This window comes from Pieris brassicae, chromosome Z (genome assembly GCF_905147105.1).
Source record: "Pieris brassicae chromosome Z, ilPieBrab1.1, whole genome shotgun sequence".
NCBI classification, from domain to species: Eukaryota; Metazoa; Arthropoda; class Insecta; order Lepidoptera; family Pieridae; genus Pieris; species Pieris brassicae.
In genome coordinates, this window is record NC_059680.1 from 10252539 (window position 1) to 10276541 (window position 24003).

Sequence of the window (24003 nt, forward strand, 5' to 3'; positions counted from 1 at the left end):
AGTATTCCAATATATTATCGAGTCACATGTCTAAAGGGATTAAACCTTTTGCCTCCATAAAAAGCATTATAATAATTAGGATCCGATGTCAAAATAGTCTCGGTAAGAAACTTTGTGACCATCCTTCATCGCGTTAAGTAGATCCAACAATACCCATCCAGATATAAGGAATACTTATAAATTAGAACCATAATCCGATGATGCATATTCGTGAGTCACAAAAAGTTTTCTACCTCCTTTGGGCTTAATATCTTAATGCTTAGAGATTCCAAAGCGTAGTGTTAACGAAAATATCATGTAATAATTGTTTCATTAATTTATGTATGGGGACTTAGAAAGGAAAATATTATATTAACAATATTTGTTTTTTTTATGTAGTAATCAAATTTTTACAACTATCTTAGGAAAGGTAAGTCCTACCCTATAAACGTCTTTATATATATAACATTTAATGGTTGCAAAATATTAGCAACAAAAAAAAATGTATTTTATATTCTTAAAAATAACTTGAAATAAATGTCTTAAATGTTCTACGTACGAATATATATCCAATACGAATGGAATGAGGAATCCATTGATAATACCCGAAGTAGTAAAACTTGGAGGTGTTAAAAGGTTAACGTGAGATGATTTAATCATTCACGATGCGATCATTTATCATATCTGGCGAAAGTGTTAAGTTGGGGCGATCATTATTTTTTTCAATTCTCACATTTTATTTCTACGGCTTTTTATAACCTTAGATTGTAACGCACTCACGCACGGAGTCCAAAAAGTATGGAGACGAAAGAATTTACTTTAAATAATATCGATAAAACAATTAGTAATTAGCGCATATAAAAATGTTTATAAATATGTTCAAATATTGACCTTATCATTTGCCACCAATTCGGCTAGGACCAGCCAGTTTGTTGGACTTCACTTCATGAAAATATGGTTATATATATATTTTTAAATATATATTGAATCATATGATTACAAAGAAATCGACTCTAATAAGGGATTAACATATTTAACAGATTTTGAATTATTAAACACTATATAAGTGTTACTGCTATATAGCAGTATTAAAATCTAACATTTGACACATAGTAAAACTTGAATAATATTGTGTAATTACGTATTAACGAAAACGACTGCGTATATCGCAAGTGAATGTACCGAGTAAAATCAAACCTTGTCATGTTGACTTAAGATCCTTTTTAATGTTTCCCAATTCCGTATTATATGATATGCTAATTAAAACCATAATTATAACATTTTGAGGTTATAATTAATTAAAAAGATTATTTAAACAGTTAATCACGATGATTCAGTTACTAGTTAGCAGCTTATGAGTCTAAAATGATATGAATACCTAATATGTCATATCAACACAGTGTAATTTTTTTAAATATATAAAAAGATCAGAAATTCCAGCCATAAAACAATTATATTTAGTGTTTTTCCTGCTATAAAGCAGGCTATAAACAGACAATATTGCAATATGCAAACCTACAGAAATATTAAAAATAACTTTTCGCAAACTATAACATTTCTGTGTTAGAAAACTTAAATAACCTCAACCAAAGTGCAAGGTCTAAATTAAAAAATGACTTCGTAACTTTCAAATAATGGTTACTCACCCCGGTTTCGTGTGATAAATACAATTCAACGGATTATAAGCTCGTTCGACCCTCTCTAATACATTAATGAAATAATTTGATGACACATTCGTAATCGCTTATAAATTCACGAGTTTTACTGTTAGCATTACAACACAAGTTATACAACATACAACGAAGTTGTATAAAATCTTTTCAGAAATACTTTATTGATCTATATTTCAATATAGCTTAAATTTCTATCGTACTGATTTTATGGACTGACGGATTATATCTAAAACTTATTAATATATTTTGGTCCATATTTTTGAGCAATTTATTGTCTATATCCTGGTGTATTTCGATCTTGGTCAATGAGGTCTGGTCGTGCTCAATGAAACATTTAATAACTAAGATTAAAATAATCATTTATTTGATCGTGTTGCTTTGACGTCCACAAAAGACTTACGAAAAAATTAAACGTTCAGGCCTATTATCCCTGCATTTTTTATGTCTTCCGTGTGTTTTACATACGAAAATAATGCATATACATAATAATAAATAATACAACACTGTTATACTGAAGCGTATTCGCTTACACGTCGGAGAAAGATCAGTGTTAGTTCAAGTACAGTGGTGAATAACGTTGTCATAACCAATCAACAATACGAGCAAAAATACCCAATAAATCAAACTAACTGCAGATTCGCGTCAACCCAGCCCCGATTATTTAACAGAAAGAAGAATTATTCCAAAGTGGTCGAACTAACAAAGAACAGCGTATGGATTACGCTGTCGTACTTGAGTAAAATTTATTATCGGATTTTCGATTCGGCCACCAATGAAGTTGTTGAACAACAAAATCTTTTGATAGATTTATCCCGGCTAACCGCATTAAGATATTTGGTCTTATTTTTAATGTCACTATAAATTTCGAACCTCTTTGTCAGTAGGTATCATATGTTGGCAAAAATTCATACAGTTTCCAAATTTCAAATCAAATAATAGATAAATCGAGTGAATCCGTGATATTCCTAATTAATCATTTGTATCTGGGTCAAATTGTGTCAAAATGTTAATTAAAACAGATCAAGATTTAATCTTTATAATTGTCTCGCTCCCTGTTTAAAACACTCCTTTTATACCTGTTTGAATTTTATGTATTCATAATTAAAATACATATTAGATGGTGTAAATAAATATAAAAAACCGCATCAAATCGTAAGCTTTTTTTGAAGCCACTTAACATACTAATAGCATTCACTGCAAGCTAATGTAAAAATAAAATATATATCCCAACTTTGTGACCAAGAATACAATTCAAAGAAAGTCTTCATTCTGTATCATACGCTGAGCTATAGAAATAGGATTCCTTAAATTACTCGCAATCTTTAACGTCTTGTAAACAGTGCGTAACTAAAGAGTCATTAAAGGGTCACGACCTACCAACGAACGAGGGAGATTTGTCTAAACCAAAATGATTGATGCCGTATCTTTAACCATTAAATAATATTAGTTAAGAAACGAAACGATCGATCAAAAATCAATTTGATAGTCCATTTTGGTAATGGATTTACGCTTCTGTGTAGGAAAGGAATTTAATAGGCGCTTCAGTAGAGAGGTGCGCACGCGCAGGTAAAACTACTGTGTACCATCCTACCTTCGTAAAGTTTAGATATTTTGGTATTGGATTTTTGGATAGTTCTATTTAAATTTTATAAATAACATTATTTTTTAGTCTTATAAACGCACGTTTGTACTAATTTTTTGATGATAACTTATTTATAATTATATACTTTATTATTTATAAATATATTTTTAAAGACCGTTTTAATAATCGTATTAACTAACGAATTTATAGATTTACGTTCATAATCTAAACCATTTATTTATTCGTATTCGTTACCATATCATTTATTCGTATCTATCTAACTGTGAAATTTTGTTTTAGCTGTAATTACTAATAAATAATATTGCAAAGCCTTTTATTTCCGAATATTTTATATAATTATTTAAAATAGCTGTAATTAATTAGTTATAAATATACACATGTCTAAGATAAATAACCAATTACACTGTGTTAAAATATGGCTCCACCTATTGTAAGTCAAACATATTTATAACGTAATTATACTCAACAGGCTGCGGGAATTGAGCTGAAAGAAAACTTGGCAGCCAGTGCCGCGAGTTGGCCTTACCCTACTGTATATCATCCTTACGATGCAGCATTCGCTGGATATCCGTTTAATGGGTAAGTCTTGAATTGAACTTATTATAAAGGAAACTTTAAACTTTTTAGGTCCGGGCCTTAAATTTTCATCTGTTTCATTATCATTTGTTGATCTAATAGGAAAGAAATTGATCAGCTTCTGTACCTGACGCACGCTGTCGACTTTTTGGGTCTAAGGCAAGCCGGTTTCTTCGCGATAATTTCCTACACCGTTCGAGCGAATGTTTAATGCACGCATAGAAAAAAGTCCATTGGTTCCGGTCCGGGGTTCGTACCTACGACCTCAGAGATGAAAGTCGCAAGCTGAAGCCACTACTACGAAGCCAACACTGCTCGTGCCATATCAATCAAATCATATAAGATGTATCTAGTTATTTATGTGCACTGTGTGTTGCAAGGCGTATTTCTATTGTTTAAATATTGGAAGCGGGCCTTGGACACAAAAATCATTGTAAGACAGTCAACCTTTGAAAAGAACAATGAACGCTTAATTACTAACAAATGAGATATTTGTCAAAAAATCCTCGATTCACGTTTAAACGTGAGCTTTTCATTAAAAATAGCCTCCGAGGTCCGATCGCCTGATCCATTAAAGCACTTTTACGGCGCACTTCCACAATGCACAATTCAAGGTATTTCCAAAACAATTCGATTTACTTCAAGCAAAGAGCGTACTAATTTTCGTGTGCCATTTTTCATTGTCTACTTAATAATATGTTGAAGTTGGATTTTTCTCCATTATTTATGTCTATGTAGTAAGTAGTTTTACACTTCTTCCACGCCTTATTTAATTATTTTAAGTGTACTTATTGCTTAGTTAAAAAATCTTAAACTAAAAGGCAAAGTAGGATTGATAACGATGTTGATAACACAACAGCCTCCTGTTACATAAAAAAAATTGTAAAATCTATATATGTTAATAGTAGTGTCCCAATTTTGCTTTAAGCCTTATTGGTTTAACCTATACATTACTTGCTTAGTTTTAAGACTGACTTATCAGCCCAAGCCTGATGAAAGATTAAGATTATTAATCATACATCAGCGCGAAGAATAACTTGGTTTCATTAAAAAATTCTTCCGTTCTTGAACGAATAAAATACTGTAAACCTAAGTCTCCTCCTTAGTAACCTAAGTTACCTCCTTGAAGCCTAACTTCGTTTACATAGGCAGACTGTGTGGCTTAAAAATATTTTTAATCTGACATGTATAAAGTTTATTATACGTTAATTCTATTTATAAAATCGCTTTATTGTTTTGTTTAAACCGTACACAAAACGGGAAACGTCTGTACATAGTGTAAAGATTTTAGAATTTATTGATGTTACAGCTCGGACCTGTGAACACAATTGCGCCGTGGAGATTATATCCGAAAATAAACTAAACAGGCTTCGAATAATGCCTATCAAGTATTACGGATTGGAGCCGCTTATCTAAAATTCATTTCCCAATTCACGCCGAGGGCGGTGTTTAGAGCTGGCATAATTAATTTTTAACTAACTCGACGGACTTCACACTCAAATGCACGTGAAATTCCAAAAAGAGCAATTCCCTTTAGTCTTTGACGGCATTTTCGTTTCGAATTTTTAGTTCCTCTCCATCTGCGAGCATTACTGAAACCTTTGTGATTTTCGTTTTTCGTACCGATATTTAGATATCTATGTTGATAGCGGTGACTTGTGACGATTATATACATGAGTTTATATGATATGAGTGTGTTAGATATCTGTTTGTCGGCAAGTTACATAAAACATGGCGCCTTATCACGCAGCGCACTTTAAATCGATTTTCATAAACGTTGTGGAGGCAATTATTTCATTTGTAATTAGTAATTCAATTGATATGATATGCCGTTTGTCGGTAGCGGTCTAGCCGATGAATATCATGGCTGATATAGCTATATATAAAATTCAGTATATATATGCGATACTTGTTACAATAAGGTATGAAAGTAGATATATTCTTATAGTTTCTGCTTTTCTTGTCTGTAAGAAAAGTTTTGTATTGAATGTTCGTAAGGAATGAAATTCAAATTCAAAAGCAAAAATTATGTCACCATCAGAATGCTTAATTATAATACAATAACATAGGCTTGCAAAATATTTAAAAAAATAAAGTCGCTTAGACGGGATTCTAACACTAACAATAAATACACATTTATACGGAATCTATTTCCGTATTTATAAAATTGAAACAATACAATGACGATACTAGATTGAGGGAGTTATAAAGCGAATAATGATTTCAATAATATTTTTATTGAAATCAAATGGACTTATCAGTCCAAGAGGCGTGACCCACGTGTACCGTGATATCAAATTATGATCTTGATACGATATTTTGGACATAATTTATGTTTTACTTTTATCAAAATTACTAAACATAGCTACTAAAACTTATGTGATATTAAAAAAATCATATTTTTATTAATAAAACAGTCAATCATTGTGTGGGTTACACAGATAGGCAATAATCAATATTCATTGCGTTCTATATCACAACTAAAGATCAGCCATTTAATAAACCGTGGAAACATTTTGTATACTACAAATATTGACCAGTTTAAATACGAAGTGTTTTGGACATGATAGTCCTAATAATCTTGTATTAAGTACGATCGTTCACTATGCATGACCTTAATTATAATACAGAATTGTACAATATGCAAATTAACAATATATCGCAAATATTATCGCGGCCATTGGTCATGCTTTGGACTTGTTGTCCAACAAGTTATAATTGAGTACGACATACTAACTTTATTTCTTGTTATTCTGACTTTACATTCTATACCGTCAAGGTTTATGCATTGTGAATATATGGAATTCAAGAATGCATACAATATGTTTTACACCATCAAATGCTTCAGCAACTAGACAATTTCTAATCCTATATTGATAAAAGGCATAAATAAAATGTATGAAGATATATTGTAACAATATATGAATAATAATTAATTTATAAAAAGTAAATCAGTCGAAATCCACTCTTTCAATTAAAGTACTCTTTCGTCTCTGTGTCATTCTCTTTATATTTAGGCTATAATTAAATAAGACAAACGTGATGTGAGAACAATGCAAGTATATGGCGAAAAATACAACACCAAACAGTAAGAATAGTTTTTGGCCAACATTATTGTATAAGACTGCCACATACTGGGTCTGATGGCGCAGCGGAGGCAAGTAAACCTTGGCTTCCGAAATTACAGAACGCCAAGTTTTCATATAGTTTTCTTTATTTACTGACATCACAGTAAAACAAAACTTTCAAAAGCATTTGAACTTTAATAAGAATAATTTTTATTCTTCGACATTAAAATTAATTTTTTTTGCTCGGTTCACGGTAATGGTGTTTGCTTATTTAGAGTAAAATTTAAGGTGAACACGCTTATGCTCGACTCTATATTATTCTTATAATAAAAATTAATCGACCTTGTATGTTTTCGAAATTCACAACATAAAGCTTGGTCGCTGATTTAGCCAAACGTAAATTCTTGTTCTGTCCAGTGTTTTTGGGTTATTAATATTGCCAGCGCTTCTGTCCACTTTCCAAAGTAGAAAAAGGCTTATAACAATTGTATGTAATGAAAAAAAATACAATATATGAACATTCAATTGAATTATTAATCTTAGCGCCTCTATCGTGAACTTTTTGCCACCTTTAATTATAGTCAGGAATTCAAGTAGAGTTTATTTTTACCTAAAACCCACCCAGCCGAGACTGTGTTGTTATAATTAGCAATTTATATCAATTTTAACATGATTTTTCTATTACGGAGCAGTCATTAATATATGTCGGCAGAACAGCCGTGTTTGTTTTAATGAAATTCGAAGTTGTATGAAAGAATATTAATGGTTAGCAATAGTTTGGTTAACTTTGGCACATTTCCACCCATATCGAATTGTTAATTACAATTACCTTGCCTACTCTACGAAAATTTTATATTTGGTGTAAAAATGATAAAATAAGATATGAACTATTATATATTATATATAAATAGAGTTATAACTCTTTCTCTTGAATTGTACTAAAAAGAATATAAATCTTATTACTTTAGTTTGAATACAATTGAATTATTTTTTTATGAATTTATTTTAACCATCATTTATCGGTTTTCTTGTGAACTTAAAACTTGATTTGTTTAAGTAACCGTTAATGAACTCTGAGTATGGGTAATAAACATTAAATTATTTCTAGTGAGCGTATAAACGCGTGGGCGAAACATGATTTATATGTTTTTAATTGCCTTGCAACGTGAGTTCAACGAAGTAAGATGTTATGTAAATAACAGTTTACAGTAAAATAACTTTTAAAAGAATTTATACACTATGCATTATTACTTAGAATTATTTAGTGTTATAAACATGTTTTTTTATAAAACACACGTAAACATCAGCTTGCAAATTAAATAATTACGTAGGCCAAACATAATTTTCTTTCAAAAGTGTGTTAGAATTGTGTCAAACATGATAGAGATAAAGCTGTGTAAAAAGGCTTACTATAAAGTTAACGATTATCTAGTTGATAAAAGGGCTGGGCACTACTGCTAGACAGTCTACTTCTTATTAATTTGCTATATTTGTTTTAAAATAAATGTTGTTTGATGATTTGCTATTTTCAAACAGTACCGAAAATTTTTTACGCCGGCCTTTTCTCTCGGCTTACACCCTCTGTCTTCTTTACCGATGAGTAGGGATGTCTACTGATTCAAATTTAATGAGGTGGAATAAGTGATACCTGTATCTTATATTCCACAATAAAAATATTTTATTTTGAAGATTCATAATAATTCGGTATTTTCCAATTAAATAACATTATTTATTAAATGACACTTATAAAGTAAGCACGATAATACCAATGGGTATAATTAATTAAACAAATAGATAATTTCATAATTAATATAATATTGAACTTAATTGTTGATATTTAATTTATATATCTAAAACGTAAATGCAAATCATTATAATTGTTACTTTAAGGCCTTAAGCAATAATACATCAGCTATTAAGACTTAGCGGGAACTATGGCTCCTGTATGTCAATAAACTTTTAACGTACGGGAGTCCGACTTTCACACTTAATATTACCCATGCGAGACACTTGACTGAACTACAAGTCGCATGCGCAGGTGTCATAACTTCGCTCAGCTGCAAGAGAGTTCCGACATTACCATTCTAATAGTCTCCAAGTACATTAACACCCTTGTATATAAACTTATGTTCTAGACGAATGAATTCGCACAGCATTTTTATTGAAGGCTTTTATCGAAGGTGTTGTACTAGCTGGTAATATTGTTAGTCAAAACTGCTATTTAGGCATTAACAACTGTAAAGGCCTTTGTACTTTTTAAGAGTCATTCATGTAGACACATTTTAAAGAAGGTGCGACCAGTTATAACATAAGTTTTCGTCTATTCCGTGGTGCATAACTGATGGTAGAGTTGCAAGTCTCCTAGACCTTTCGTTACTTCTTTCTATGGGACAAGGTATTAATAATTAAATAAGGTGATCATACAACGCAGGTGTATCTTATCTAACACCTTTAAACCTTTTATTTTTGTATAATTAGTTTTTTACTAATCTAATAACCAACTACTAAATTTTATGAGTAAATAATTTATTAGCACTTTTGATAGTGTGTTGGGGGGTAAGTGCGCTAGTATCGTGAAATATCGTGAGGAAAAATTATGACGAAACAGATACAAAAGTCTGAGCCCCAGACTTAAAAAGTTGTAGAGCTACAGGTTTTTTTTAATAATAGCTGTTATTAAATATTAATGTATATAGCCTTACCAATATTAAACATTCTTGTTTTCTCAGCTCCATCTTTCTGGTCATCATTTCATTAATTATTATTACTCTACCTATCATACTCAAAACACACTATTTATTAAATTTTGTAAATATACTATATTTTTTTTAATTTACTTTCGCCTACAGAAATTGTATATAAGAAAAAAGCAATTATACCAAATATGGAATAATATAAGTTCACTCATTTACGAAGGTAGGCAAAAATCAATAAAATCAGATTAAATACATAAACTAAGTTTAACTAAATTGATATGTAAATGGTAGTGTGATGGTGTCAATATGTATGTGAGAGTGTGTATGCTCATGATGCAAGTTATTTAGCGCTGTCTTAATACTCTTAAGCATATTCCGCGATAAGTTAAACAAGTCAAGGCTTAACCTACATAATAACAATAATAATAGTTATTAAAAATTGATATAAAGAAAATGAAAACAAATTTAGACAATTTTTTATCTGCCGAGTGTAGCGCTCTGGAGCATTTCCTTACTGTATTGCGATACTTATTCGTTGAAGAAACCAACAACTCTGGTGTCACCAGTACTGTCAACCAGGCGCCAACTTAAATCTTTTATTAAACGCTTCTTAATATAGTTTTTAAAAATCGAACCCTCCGTCGAGTTATCTGTTTTTATTGGCTAAACTTAGACTGTCATTAGCTAAGAAAGAAATGTCAATATTATGTCAGTATCGTAAATAAAATGCGGTAATTGTCATAAAAACCAACAACATACCTAATGTGCAGAACACCTGCTTTTGCAAAATGTAGATATGAACAAATTAAAGACTTAACTGTTTCACGATACCGTCAAGAAAATAGTATGTATTTGTAAGAGAGAAGTGCGACAATCGAGACTTGTGACTAACAAAATGTGACTTATAAATAGAATAAAGGCCGGCTACGCACTTGCGAGATTCCTAGCAATGAGGGTGTCCATGGGCGGCGGTTTCACTTAACATTTTTTTTTAATATGATATTTTTTTTTAATATATTAACATTACTATGCCAAATTAAAGTTTGATGAAAGCTTTTAAGACTGTCTCAGAAGCTGTTATATTATTCCTTATTTCCTCTATGTAAATTCTTTTGAGGGATTAGTATAGTAATAGTATTTTCACTAACTGATATACTCATTTTAAACTGAAAAATATTAACGGATACACTAAGCGTCCATACACTTGGACTTTGATTAAGTCCAAGTATAATTTCTTTTAAAAGTTGATTGGTTACGGAACCAATTTAAAACGGAGCTTGTACGTACTTGGCATTTTTTTCAATACACTTGTAAAGCCAGTTTCCATAATCCATGTAATTACATTTTGCGTACGTAATGGGTGATCAAGCAACATATAATCATTGTAAATAGTTTTTCGAACAATTAGCCGTTTAACAAGATCTGTTAATGCAACTACAATTTCACAGTTTTACAACCAAAATGCTATAAATTAAATATTAACATACACACACTCACAAACCCGACACTAATATTTTGTTTATATTGTTTTACTCACAAAACAGACGTTTTAAGTAGCATACATAAAACCACTCGAAGAGATTACCAGCTGCCCACTAAAGTATTTCCGAACCTATTCGACTTGGGGTACCAACCAGCCGGGTACGGACTCGCGAGCTCTCTGGCATTGTGCCCGTGTAATAGTTCTATACAAAAAATTACGGCTAGTCATAATAATTGCCATTCGTAAATAACCGACGAGCAACACTTCCTAGAAATAAAAGTCATCAGAAGTAGTTACAAAGCACTCAAAAAGGTCTACGTTTGTTCATTTACTCCGCATCAAAATATACATTGTTAGCGTTAAATAACAAATGTTACCGGTAATTAAATCGATGTAGTCCAAAGTTAAGGTCAAGGATTGTCATTGTATAATAATGCTTCCTAAATTATATATTCTAATTAAATTTATATATATAGCACACTAATGTCCAAGCGTGTTATTGAAGCTGCCGAAAAATTTGAATTTAAACCTTGCGTTCAGAGTTTTCACGAAATAGTTTCAACTCGACATTCCCGAATCTACGATCATCCAACGACATACGTAAATGTCAATGCCATTCACGTTTCTGGACTTATAGTGAAGTCACTTATGATTCGTAGAAAGCTTTTACTCATGTAAGCTGGCTTTTTGAAAATACCAATATTTTTTTTACTTTAACAAATTTAAATATTCACCTAGAACTGGCTTGTAATATTCTAATTACTGCCAATGTTACGCTCTATTACTACCGTGTTACAATTCTAAAGATTACCTTATCAACACCATATTAATTAGACATCCGATAGAGGAATATGCGCAAATTTCACACTGGACTTGTTTTTTGTGTAGCCAACTATTTATCTATAGGTGATACCTTGCATAGAAATAATGATATATTACTTGAAGGGAGGGTGGAGTTTTTTATAGAAGTTCCAGAAAGATAATAAAATCGCTGCATAGATTTTCTGGTAAAATGTAATGTAAAGAAGCCTGTAATGCGGATATGTGACTAATTTCTGTATGTATAGAAACTATACATGCCGACAAGCTGATAATGTTAGGGAGGAGAAATGGTAAGAGAAGTTGGGGTAGTTCGCCTATCCATTCGTCTGACCAGGTAAAGACAATTATGTGTCCCAACATGTCAAATTCACTGAGACAAGCTGAGTATAGGTGTGGTACGAGGTATCGGTTAGGGCTTTGCAGGCCTTAATAGACTATAGTAGTGTAGTGTGGTAGTGTGGTGGCCGTCTATGTAAGGTATTCTATTGAAACTTAAAAAGATTTTCAATGAAGGAAAAAAATATCGTTCCGGACAATCTTATGTGAAAGTGTTACATATTGCATATGAAATTTTTTTCTCTATTGTATAATAATTCTCCCTTGCGGTACAGTCGCGCCGAACGCCATAAACAGCTACCACCCGTTAGCTTCTTGTAGTGCGTGATCAGTGTACAAAGTGTAATACACTTCCGCTCTTCAGCGGCATAATTACAAACGGAAAATTCAACTTACGCGACAATCCAGACGAATTTCGTCGAAGAACAACTAAAAATTATCTATTTAGTGTACATGGGAACATCGACTCAATGCCGTTGGATCAAGGGTGAGTTTCGGTGAAAGCTCGCGCTAGAGCCTAGAGTCAGGATGCGACGCACGTATCAATCTATTTGGCCTCCGCCCGATATCGTGCACACAAAGTAATCATTACTCATTCCGAAGTTTATTTACGACAGGAAGAAATTGCGATTGTTTTCTCTTAATGGTTATAACTTCCCAATACGCGCGATTGTTTGCAGAAATAATTAAATAATCTTTTAGTTGCGTTGTAATGAGAGCGATTGCTAATTCGTCGATTGATTTGCTTTTTTGGTTTCATTCAAGTATTTTCATTTGGAAGTTAAATTTGTTAAATTAATTTAGCAGTTCTTTAAAAGAGGAATGTTCTTGTAATAGGGTAGGAAATTAAAGATAGGTGGGATTGTGTGTTTGTCGTTTTGGATTATAAATTGAATTCTTGTGGAAATTTTGGCATTTTTATCACTCTGTAAGTTTTCCTTTATTTTTAATTTACGATTTTGTTTTAAATTCGTGCAGTTTTAATGCAGCTTTGGGAAAATCTCTTAATTACGTAGAATACACCTATTGCAAAAGAAAAAAAATATATTTGTTTGGTGAAAATTACTATATAAAAAGATTTGGTACGATATTCCAGTAATACTTTTGTTATTTTTATAAATAAACTTTACTATTTGTTCCAAATATAACCGCCGAACAATTAGCACACAACAACATAATAAAAAATGCTTTATATAGCTTAAAGTCAAGTAAAAAGCATTTTCATATTTCGAATACGGAAATAGGTTCCGTCACTTTAATCATACCGCGTGTATCTAGAAATCAAGCAATTACATAATGCGTCATTTAGATCACCGTACGTGGTCAAGTTGCTCACGTAGTCTCACGTTTTGTGTGGCCGGCGGACATGACATCACCTCTGGCCAACAAGACACCGGTCTTATGGTCACCGTCCACAATGATAATGAAATGTATAAACTTTCTAGACTCTTATAATTTAATTTAAGTTCCACGGTTTAGTGATACAACGGAATACAACATTATTATCTTATATATATACTATACTATATAAATATTTAAATATACGTTACTCGTAAAATGTTGTGAATTCTGTTAATTCATCTACACATATCACGTGTAACTATTACCGCCTTATAGATATAATTTCGAAATTTTGTTCTCATTTTTAAGGACCTTTATTTAGACTCCGATTTCCGCCGTTTTTTCATTTATAATCTACAGCAAGTATATACCCAGTCATTTTGTTTATGACAATCTCCTTGCAATGTCCTCGAAAATCATTCTATGTTGCAACGGAGTGTTAACGAAGACGAAAAAATCAATGAACAAGACTAGACAAAATACATCAACAACTTTCATACAACAATCATAGTGCAAACGTAATGGGCAGCCCTAAACGTTGCCAGTTAGAGAATACGTGTACAGACAGCGATTTACAGCTCAAACTGCCAGTCCTCCTGTGTATTACCGAAGTATGGAACAATAAAGAGTGCGCGCTATGGCATATCAATGAAGACAGTCGTATGCAGTGAGCGCGCGCGTGCCATTAGTAAACCACAACCAGCTTGAAGTAATCGACCGGCTAATTTCATTCTAGACGCATTGCTCGCTTCCTCTTCCCTTTTTCCTATCGGTCAGCGGCTTGAATAGGATTCGTCATATTGTTGGATATTAAACAAGACTGGTAACACAGAGTAGTGTTTTCGTTCTACAACTGAGAGTTTTTAAGGCAGGCACTATGCATTACCAGCTGCCTACTGAAGTATTTCTGAACCAATTTGACTTACGCTCCTTCAGGAAAGGAACCTCCTTCTTCGTTTACCCCCTCTTATATAAAAAAACGACTCTCCTGCGTGTTCACGGCTGTGTACCAATGCATCTTTTCCAAATGGCGTCTTGGTAAGATTCAGTCATCCAAGTTAGGTAAACCATACGGTTTACCGGTGTAATTACATAAGCTTGTGCTCGACCGCATGTCTGTAGTGTGTATGGGCAGGCCTCGGTATATAAGAGCAGTGTTTAGCATATTTTCTTATATATTGTGGCTGTCGCTTGCATAGGTTCAAAAACCTGCATAGTTCTAGGCTCAAACACGTGTTTGTACACATATACCTCTAGTACGTCAAATGCAATAGGAGTCATCCACCTAAAATAATCGTCTTATAAAGTATTGATATTAGGCTTGGACCCAAATATAGCCTGTGGCACATAGAGCAGATATAATAATAAAATTAAAAAAGAAAACAGCTACAGAAATCGTCCAAGGCTTGTCCACTGTTGAGTTAATGATAAATATAAAATTTATTTTAATTATATAGAATCCCTGCTGACCTCTTACGGAATTAATTAATTATGTAATAAGCCTAATGATTTCAAAAAAGTAAACGTAAAAATATCAATACTGATTATTAAAGTGTTTAGTTTATGATTTAAATATATTACTTAAAACAGTCCTGACGATTGCGCTTTCGTTTTCTAAAAACGTTTACTATAGAAAAAACACATTGTATTGCACATACAAGATATTCATATGGTAAAGGGACTATGCATAGAACAACACTTTGCAGGTAATCTAATCCCTATATGTCGAGCACGGCTCTGTAAACATATGTAGTATTGCTTGCATGTGGTCTCGTGTACATAATACCTTCGTTGTTCTGACAAACTACGAATTAGTACACGGCATTCGTATTCTACAGATACACCTGACTAGTATGACATACCAGCGTTTTATCTCACTGAACAAATCTTGTAGTATTACCTAGCAACAATAAAGAACTTCTGAGATAAGGATAATTTGCGTTTCAGCTATAAAAACCATTTAATAAATAACTAAAATAGCTCACAAACATTATAGAGAGAAAGAATATTGTTTTATACTTTGTCAATACACACACACTACCATACATTATTATGACCTATATCGTCAACAAATATTAATGAATAACAAATAAGAAACTTCTAAATTCGTTATCCAAGTTATTTGAAATTAATTTCCCAAATTGAGCCAAATTAATGCATTGAGTCAGGAAGAGGTCATCTAAATAGGAATACAGATAATAGATTAAAACACTAATTGATTTATCTTCGGCGACGTTGACCGACTTACCTAAATATAATGATATTATTTTGAACCGAATTCTGTCAATTGTTATCTGAACTGGTCACACGATTTGTAGATTTATTTTTTTAAAGTAAATTTTTGACGACGTCAAATTTTTCATCTATACATGGACGTAAAAAAATGTCATATCGAATTTAATTTATATATTATACGGTTACCTAAAGCACTAAAGCTTGATCACTGTTCAATATTTAATATATTTTAAACTCGACATACAGTGACAAGTATTTTATAGCTTAATTGATGTATAACTGATTGTTGTAATAATAAACCATATATTCATTATATAGCTCAAGGTCTGAATGTTATTACAAGACGCTACAAAATACTACACAAAATTAATTCCTATTATCAAACTAATAAAAACTTGTACAACGATAGTTACAAATATGATTGCGAAACTGGCCTCCCAAGTTCATAAAATTGAATGTTCTCTGTATAACATGTGAGTAATAAACTGTGACCTAAGATAAGTGAGCCGCGGGCGCGACACTTAATTTTCGAGTCTACATACACGTCTTGTGAGGTCTTTAACAATACAGTGTACAGCGACTGAACTAAGACGGAACTGCGCGTTGTCTTCAACGTAATCTTCGCTTAACAGTAAGATGCTTAAGGGTACTATGTACATACATACATTGGGGTTGAACTACACCCTTAATATGTTTCATTGATTATTTATTTTGGAAGTAATCGATTTAGTTTATCCATTATAGTGAGTACAGACCTGAGTGATCTTGGTTAATTGTTTAATATATTAATTTGTTAATTAGGTAAAAGTGATAATTCCTTATGACTTGTAAGTCAGGCATTGATTATTATTTAGTGAAGAGAAAAATTTTTTTTTCTCGTACGAGATACTTACGTGCATCGACACAAATGACGTCTTAGATATAGACTACTTCAATAAACTGTTGAGTGATGCGTGATAAACAGAAATTGTTGACATATCTAGTGAGAATTGATAACTTCTGGGAGGTACACAAATTTCGTTCTCCATTTATATGGACTTAAAAGCTTTTATAGAATATTATCAAATCATAGACGCTATGTAACCAATACTATTTCATATTTTTACACGTTTATACGTTTTGTGACAGATTCTTTTTGTCTTACTGAAGTTCAATAATAATTATTTGATAGCAAAGTTAAGATATTATAAGTTTAATTGTTCTTAAATTTTTATATTTCACATACATTTTGCCTATATTAAAATCACATTGACACCTAAAATTAATCACCTAATTAATTCTAGAATTCCGTAGAATTAACTTTAATAAAGCATCTGAAATAACAGTTAATTTAAAATGTTCCAGATAATCTTTAAATGTTGAAAATAATAATAAAATTTGACACATGTACCTAGTGACCGTGAGAGTACTTTCTAACAAGGAAAGGCTCGGAACAATGTGAACCAACCGTTATTATCGGAGTTCGGACCTACAGCGAACGCCACTACTGTATTATTATTGTTAAATTAATTAAAACTCGCCCGAGTTGCAATAAACTGTCTTATCAACTACGTAAGTAGGGGTCAAGACTCAAGTGAAACAGAAAAATAATTTGCCACTGATAAAACCAATAGTTATAATTTATGCCTTGTTTTCGTAAGCCAATCGAACTAACAAGAACATATTGATATTTTTATAATAAATCGTTGAGTATCATTTGAGTTTATTGATCACGAATCCACCACACGGAGTTATCTAAATGATTTAAGCAAATTGCTACAACTCGTAATTTTTTAACGATCGCTGTTTTAATAAAATTACACGATTGTTAAGTTATATAAAACATGTAAAATATGTAAAAAATATTTCTGAAAATTTCGTCCCTCAAAAGGGTATCAGCCCCCTAAGCAAAAACAAAGATGGCTGATGGTTTTCACGCTCGGCTTGTCATCGCGCACCGCCCAGCCGTCAGCCCCGTAGAACGCCCTTCGCACCAAGGTTATCTTGCCGAATGGCGTTTAGTCCGAAATTCCAGGTTATTACTGCTTGTTTCGTATTACAGGCATCCCTTTACTGTTTCTATTAGGGGTTTTTATACACGTGACCGGCCAATTAGTCCCCTGATATCATACGCCCAGGACGGTTATCGCGACGTGAATGCGTGCGGTAGGCCTTAATAGCGCGTTGTGAGCTTCGTAATGTATTTTTGGCGTGCCGCTCCCCAACCAGCATATCTACCCAACAATATTTAGTACCTGTATACGGACTTTTTAAAACTACCATAACCTCAGATTGGTCGTTGCGTGAGTCCATTCGTAAATTGCTACGACGAATAATTAGCTTTATCGGACAGAGGTTTTATGAACTCTGTTATTTATTTGTAGCGAAAGGCAATGTTCTAGCGTTATTTACTCTTTGTACAGAGCTTGTTTCGTGGTTGTACGAGTTGTAGCAGTACTGTTGTTTTGTATTTTGTTATTAGCGGCTTAATTTGGATGCCGGCCAAAACGGACAAATGATTATAGTGGCGATTTTAGGGAGGTTAAGTATTGAAACTGTTGTACTGGCATGATATTGCATTTAAAACTGCGTCGACTATTTGCACGAGCTAATTTTAGAGATTCAAGATTTAATTAGCAGCTCGAATAATTTTATTTATAATAAGATTTACAATAACAGTGATGAAAATGAAAGAATATCCCATAGTCCATTTACTTTCCTTTCATAAAAAATATTCTAAACCCGCTAAGAATTCTTAAGCTTCACATTTTAAAGAGCCCAAACGAAGTCACTATAATGCTTGTGTAATAATTATGTAATAAATATAAAGTATATTTTTTTCTGGTTTCGCTCGAAACACAAGATAGTTGACACGTAACTCGATCATCTACACAATGCCCGATAAATTTTCAACACAAAACTGTCACCAAGATTTAAAAGACGTCTATAATTTCATAGGCGGTGTATCATTTGACTGATAAACTCGTTGATGTGGAAGAAATAGGCGAACAGTCAGCAACGCATGTTTGTCCCTATAGTAAGGTGTGAAGGTTCTAAACTGTTGTTTCTAGTCGCTGGCTGTACGCATTTGAAGTCGATGTCATTGGTAAATTCGAAATTGTAACATGATCGTAGTTGTACCTTTTAAGGCGGCAACTCAAAAGGCCTTTGTTTAATCAGCCTATTGGAATGAAAAAGCTATCCTGATAAAAAATAACTCGATGAATCCTTATAATACAGAACATGTAATTCTCTCAATAATACAATTCTCACTTGTACTATCCTAATTCCAATATAAATTTTGAAGATACCACTAAAAGTATTTTGTAAATTTTAATGTTGAAGATAAAATTAATTTATCAGAGCTATTTATAATATTTTTAAATCTAATTCGGAAGCTATGTTCCTATCAATGCAACAACTTTCATAGTGATAAAAAATATTGTGTTGCGTAATTAAGACTAAAATAATGTACATATATTGCAATTAATAAAATCGAAAAATCTTTGACTAAATACCTTTACGAGGCAATGATAAAATAATAAATCCATTCATAAAACGTTTGTGATAAAACTCAAATTGATATTATCAAAAATAGGATTCAAATGAAGCCCGGGCGTGATTCGTTTTAATAACAACAGCGATAGGTGGTAGCAATAATTTTGTGTTTATCTCATTTTTATGAGTTTAAGTAGGAAACGCGAGGTGGCTGGAGATAGGGATTTAATTGAAGGCAGGGGCGTACCACCCGCTGCGGCGGAAAAAATAATAAAAAAATGAACCGCTGCCATCCCCGCGAGCGCGGATGCTGTGAAAGTGGCGCGTTGTGAATAAATGAACGTTTTTTTGTCTGCAGAATATGCCTAAGCTTCGTCGTTCCACTTTCGTATTATCGCTTCAATTCCGCGCTTGTTTAGCTCATTCATCAGGGAGACGTCATTAAAATATAACTTTTGCACTTGATTATATAATAGAGCAAAAGATCCGCACTTTTATTTCGTGTAATTATCAAGAAGCTTCATGCTGACAATAGCTGAATAAACGTTATTAAATTAGGCTAGTCGGCTGGGTTAATGAAAACGGTATCAAAACAAAATAATATTCCATTTCATATTTATTTACGAGAATCTCATTCTGTTGGGGGCGAGAAGAATTAAGTCAACAACGGAGTTACAATAGAGACCGTGTTTATTTAGCAAGGTGTGTCAAATGAAATGGAGCTCTGTGTGTTATCTGATAAAGTAGCGAATCGATTGCTTCCCTCTTAGACAGGGGCGATGCCCGTCACTTCTGCGATTTAAGTGACAGTTTTATTAATTTCCCATACTACTCATCCCTATTTTCCACCCTTCTCAGTTACCAACTGCATTGGTGGCATATGGATACACTTTTACGTTTATTCGCTTCTTCAACGATATATCAACTACGTCTCAATTTATTCGAATGTTTTTATATATTTAACTAAATTGTTTTTGATATAACTTTAACAAGGGCAATTAATGCTTTGTTATCCTCACTTGTACTATCGCTTTGTTTACTTAGAGCAGTTAATTAATCTTAATAGAACATAGATACGAGGAATACATAATAAAGATAGGTGGGACTGCGTGGACTGCAAGCGAATGCGTACGGTTCGGGAGATAAGCTGCAACCTAACGTCGACACAGTAGCTAGAGGTTTATCTCGATTTCAATTATTACACTAGCTCTTTCATTGGACTGGTGGGGCGGCCACGGGAGGCAGGCGGCTACGCCGGGGCGGTCACGAACCAACTTATCTGCTCTTCCAAATCGGACTCGGCCATTTACGCTTGATTGTATCCACCTTTTAAAACTTTGCGAATTACTCCGTGTTGTTTCTCAGAATATTTTCCACGGTTTTATAGATGGAACTTTGTTGATTTTGAAATACTATTTTGAATATTTTAAATTATATTACTGATGGATGGTGTTGTTTATAAGAATTACTAGTAATTCGCCTTTTGTTTTTTAAGTTTATGTAGTAATATTATTAAGAAATATAATATACTTTCGTACTAATTCGTGATCAGGAACATGATGTGATTAACTCCTTACAAACATTTTATAAAAAATACTATTGGCGATTTAAAAGAGTGACGGAGCCAGTTCTTCTCGTCACTGGTAGAAAATGTAAATTTAGAAGTATTATAACGTTACTGACGTTCATAAGTGTACATTAATAAATACTATTTTGATTAAATACTATACAGATATAAAGGTACTACGATGTTCTTTAATAACATTTATTTTTTGCCAGCAGATATGGAATGGATCTCAATGGAGCAAGGCGGAAAAATGCAACCCGCGAAACGACGAGTACTTTAAAAGCATGGCTCAACGAGCATAAGAAAAATCCATATCCAACTAAAGGAGAGAAGATAATGTTAGCGATAATTACGAAGATGACTCTTACACAAGTCTCAACGTGGTTCGCAAACGCCCGCCGGCGTCTCAAGAAGGAAAACAAAATGACGTGGGAACCACGAAACAGAGTAGATGATGATGACAATAACAATGATGACGATGACCACAAAAGCAACGACGGAAAGGATGGATTGGGTATGTACTCTTGAATATTTAAATACATGGCTCATGCAATCGTAATAATAGAGAATTCGCGAAATTCTTCAAAATTATTGACGTGTTTTGTTTCAGAATTATTTAATGTATGCTTGTGACCAAATTTGAATTTTGATCACTCTGAAACTTACTGTTTAACCAATTGTTTTAATAAAACAAGTTTTAAAAAGTGAAACATTCTTTGACCACACTTTTTTTATAGATGGAAAAGACTCCGGCACTGGTTCGAGCGAAGATGGTGATAGGCCACAGCAAAGGTTAGATTTATTGGGTCAACGGACTGAATCTGAGTGGTCTGAATCACGAGCTGACAGCGGTCCAGAATCACCTGAGCCATACGAGCGGCCAATACATCCAGCGTTCCAGCATCTGCCATCAAGAGCGCCGCCGGGAAGCACACCCGCATCAGCGAAGCCGAGGATATGGTCTCTCGCAGACATGGCAAGTAAAGACGGGGAAGTGCCGGCACCACCCGCCTCCGCGTCTGCCTTCTATCAGTCAGCAGCTGCCGCGGCAGCCGCCCGCCTCGCTCACCCATACCGACCGGAGCTGTACCGCGGCCTTTACCCCCCGACGCATCCAGCAGATGTCGCCCTTCTGGAGTACTCCCGCTCTCTCGCTCTGGCTGCTCCCGCCCCGGCTCCCCCCGCACCATCCCCGTCGTCGTCCTCCACGTCGTCCCTTGCCGAGCCCCCTCCTCCCTCCCGCGCCTGACCGCTCGCCGCACGTCTACACCTGACGCACCGACAATAAACGCGATCGGCCCGTGAGTGTCGCGGTACACCTGTAAATATCAATATAAATATACATACGTATATATGCGTGATAATTTATGCACCGGTAGAGAAGCTTAGAATTGTGATAGTGGACAGAGGCGAGCCGTGAGGTTGACAACTCGCAATTGACGTCGCTGCGAATGCGCCGACTGACCGACAATACTAGGTGCTAACTCAATTGGACCTTGCGAAATGTTACTGTAGTTATTATTGGAGGTGGTTGAGATGGAGTGATTAAATAAAAATAGGTATTAATACGCGTAACGTTTCTGCAAGATAGACGTGACTATTTTAGACTATTATTTAATATGTAGAGTGTAAATTATTATTTTGAAAATGTTCTCCTTATATTTAGTGCCTAATTACGTCCAATTTTCTCTATTGTGTAATAGTTTCGTAAACATCTATCATACGAATTATAATACTTATTTATTGATACGAGGTCAGTAGTAATAGCTGTTTGTTTGCGATATTATCTACAGATTGCAGATTTTGACAAATCTGATTTGTTTGTTTCTAGTCAGACGACTATCATTGTCTTTGTTAAACATAAAACGAAACGTTTCTGCGAACTGCACTTTATTAAGGAATCGGTTTGAAGGAGCGGCTGGGCCACTATTCCTGATGCACATTATTCATTTAAATAATTACGGCCGTAGCATAAAATAGAGTCATTAATTTAAAAAAAACAGTCCCAGTCTTAATTCCTAAGCAAAGATTCCTTTTTTCGTACGTATGTTAAAATATCCTATTTTAATTTTAAATATATTTTACTGTGTCTATTCAGTAAGAATGTCTTTAATGGCCTTGTATAATGTAATAAAGTAGTTGTATAGTGATATAAACATTTGTTTCTATATAGTGTAAAATATTTCCAACATTATAGAGACTGAAAGTCCAAAATTGAGTCTATAGTTTTGTACATACATACGTCTCTGTTATTAGTAAATATGTAATCTTATATGTTTAAGAGTGATAACACAATAATATCTGTATCACCAGATTCGCATGTAAATAAACAGATAAATGCGTGTGCAACGAACGTATTTTCGGACTATAGTGATTAGTTATTTGTGAAAAATTCGAAAAAAAAAATATGATAAATCAGTAAATATTCCTATGTGTTAGTGATAATATTAAAATTTAGACAGTTTTACGTTTTTAATGTTTAATTGTTCGTAATCACATGACACATTCACAAATTAATTTAAGCAATATTGTTTATAGACGGATTTTGTGAGCTTCAAAGTCGTAACAAGAAGGTGTGTGAATAGATGCAATAAAATTTAATACACAAAATAAAAAATATTTTATTATTTTTATCCCTTGTTTGACGTAACCTCTAACACGTAACATAGCACGCAAAAATCAAAACAAAAACGCAATTATAAAAATGCGCATTTATATGCACTCTGTTCAACTTATTAAGTCCAGTCCAGTTTGAGTTGGTACAGATAAAATAGGTTCGACATTCAAATTATAACTTTGATATCATTTATTTCCATTTTAAACTACTTTGCTTTAACGTTAACAAGGATTGACGGCGGTTGCAAAACTGTCACCTGAAGTTAGTGTTGCCAGCTTAATTGCTAAAAAATGAATTCAAGAAAACCTACATTTATTTTTTAAGTTATTTAAAGTTAATATAATGAATTATTAATTAATAGTCTATCAATAATACAATAATTAACTTATAATAGTATCGTGATGAATTATTATATTCGAATGTGACAAATTAAAGTTGCCATTGAATTATGACTGGATCTTTGACTGAAATAATCTACGAATGTTACATGCATTCGTGGCAAACGTTTATACTATGAATAATATGTCTGA

At 33.2% G+C, this 24003-nt stretch overlaps 1 protein-coding gene across 3 annotated transcripts in view; it reads left to right on the forward strand.

The window, feature by feature from the left end:
- LOC123718959 (homeobox protein caupolican) overlaps positions 1–23464 on the forward strand; it is a 40832-nt gene extending 17368 nt beyond the window's left edge. For 2 of the 3 annotated variants that reach the window (XM_045675980.1, XM_045675982.1), the window contains exons 3-5: positions 3725–3834; positions 21069–21370; positions 21594–23464. In XM_045675980.1, the coding sequence (XP_045531936.1) occupies positions 3725–3834; positions 21069–21370; positions 21594–22105 (924 nt within the window). In that variant the 3' untranslated portion in view covers positions 22106–23464. The remainder of the gene's footprint in view (positions 1–3724; positions 3835–21068; positions 21371–21593) is intronic. The other variant, XM_045675981.1, reaches the window with a different exon arrangement.
- The last annotated feature ends 539 nt before the right edge of the window (positions 23465–24003 follow it).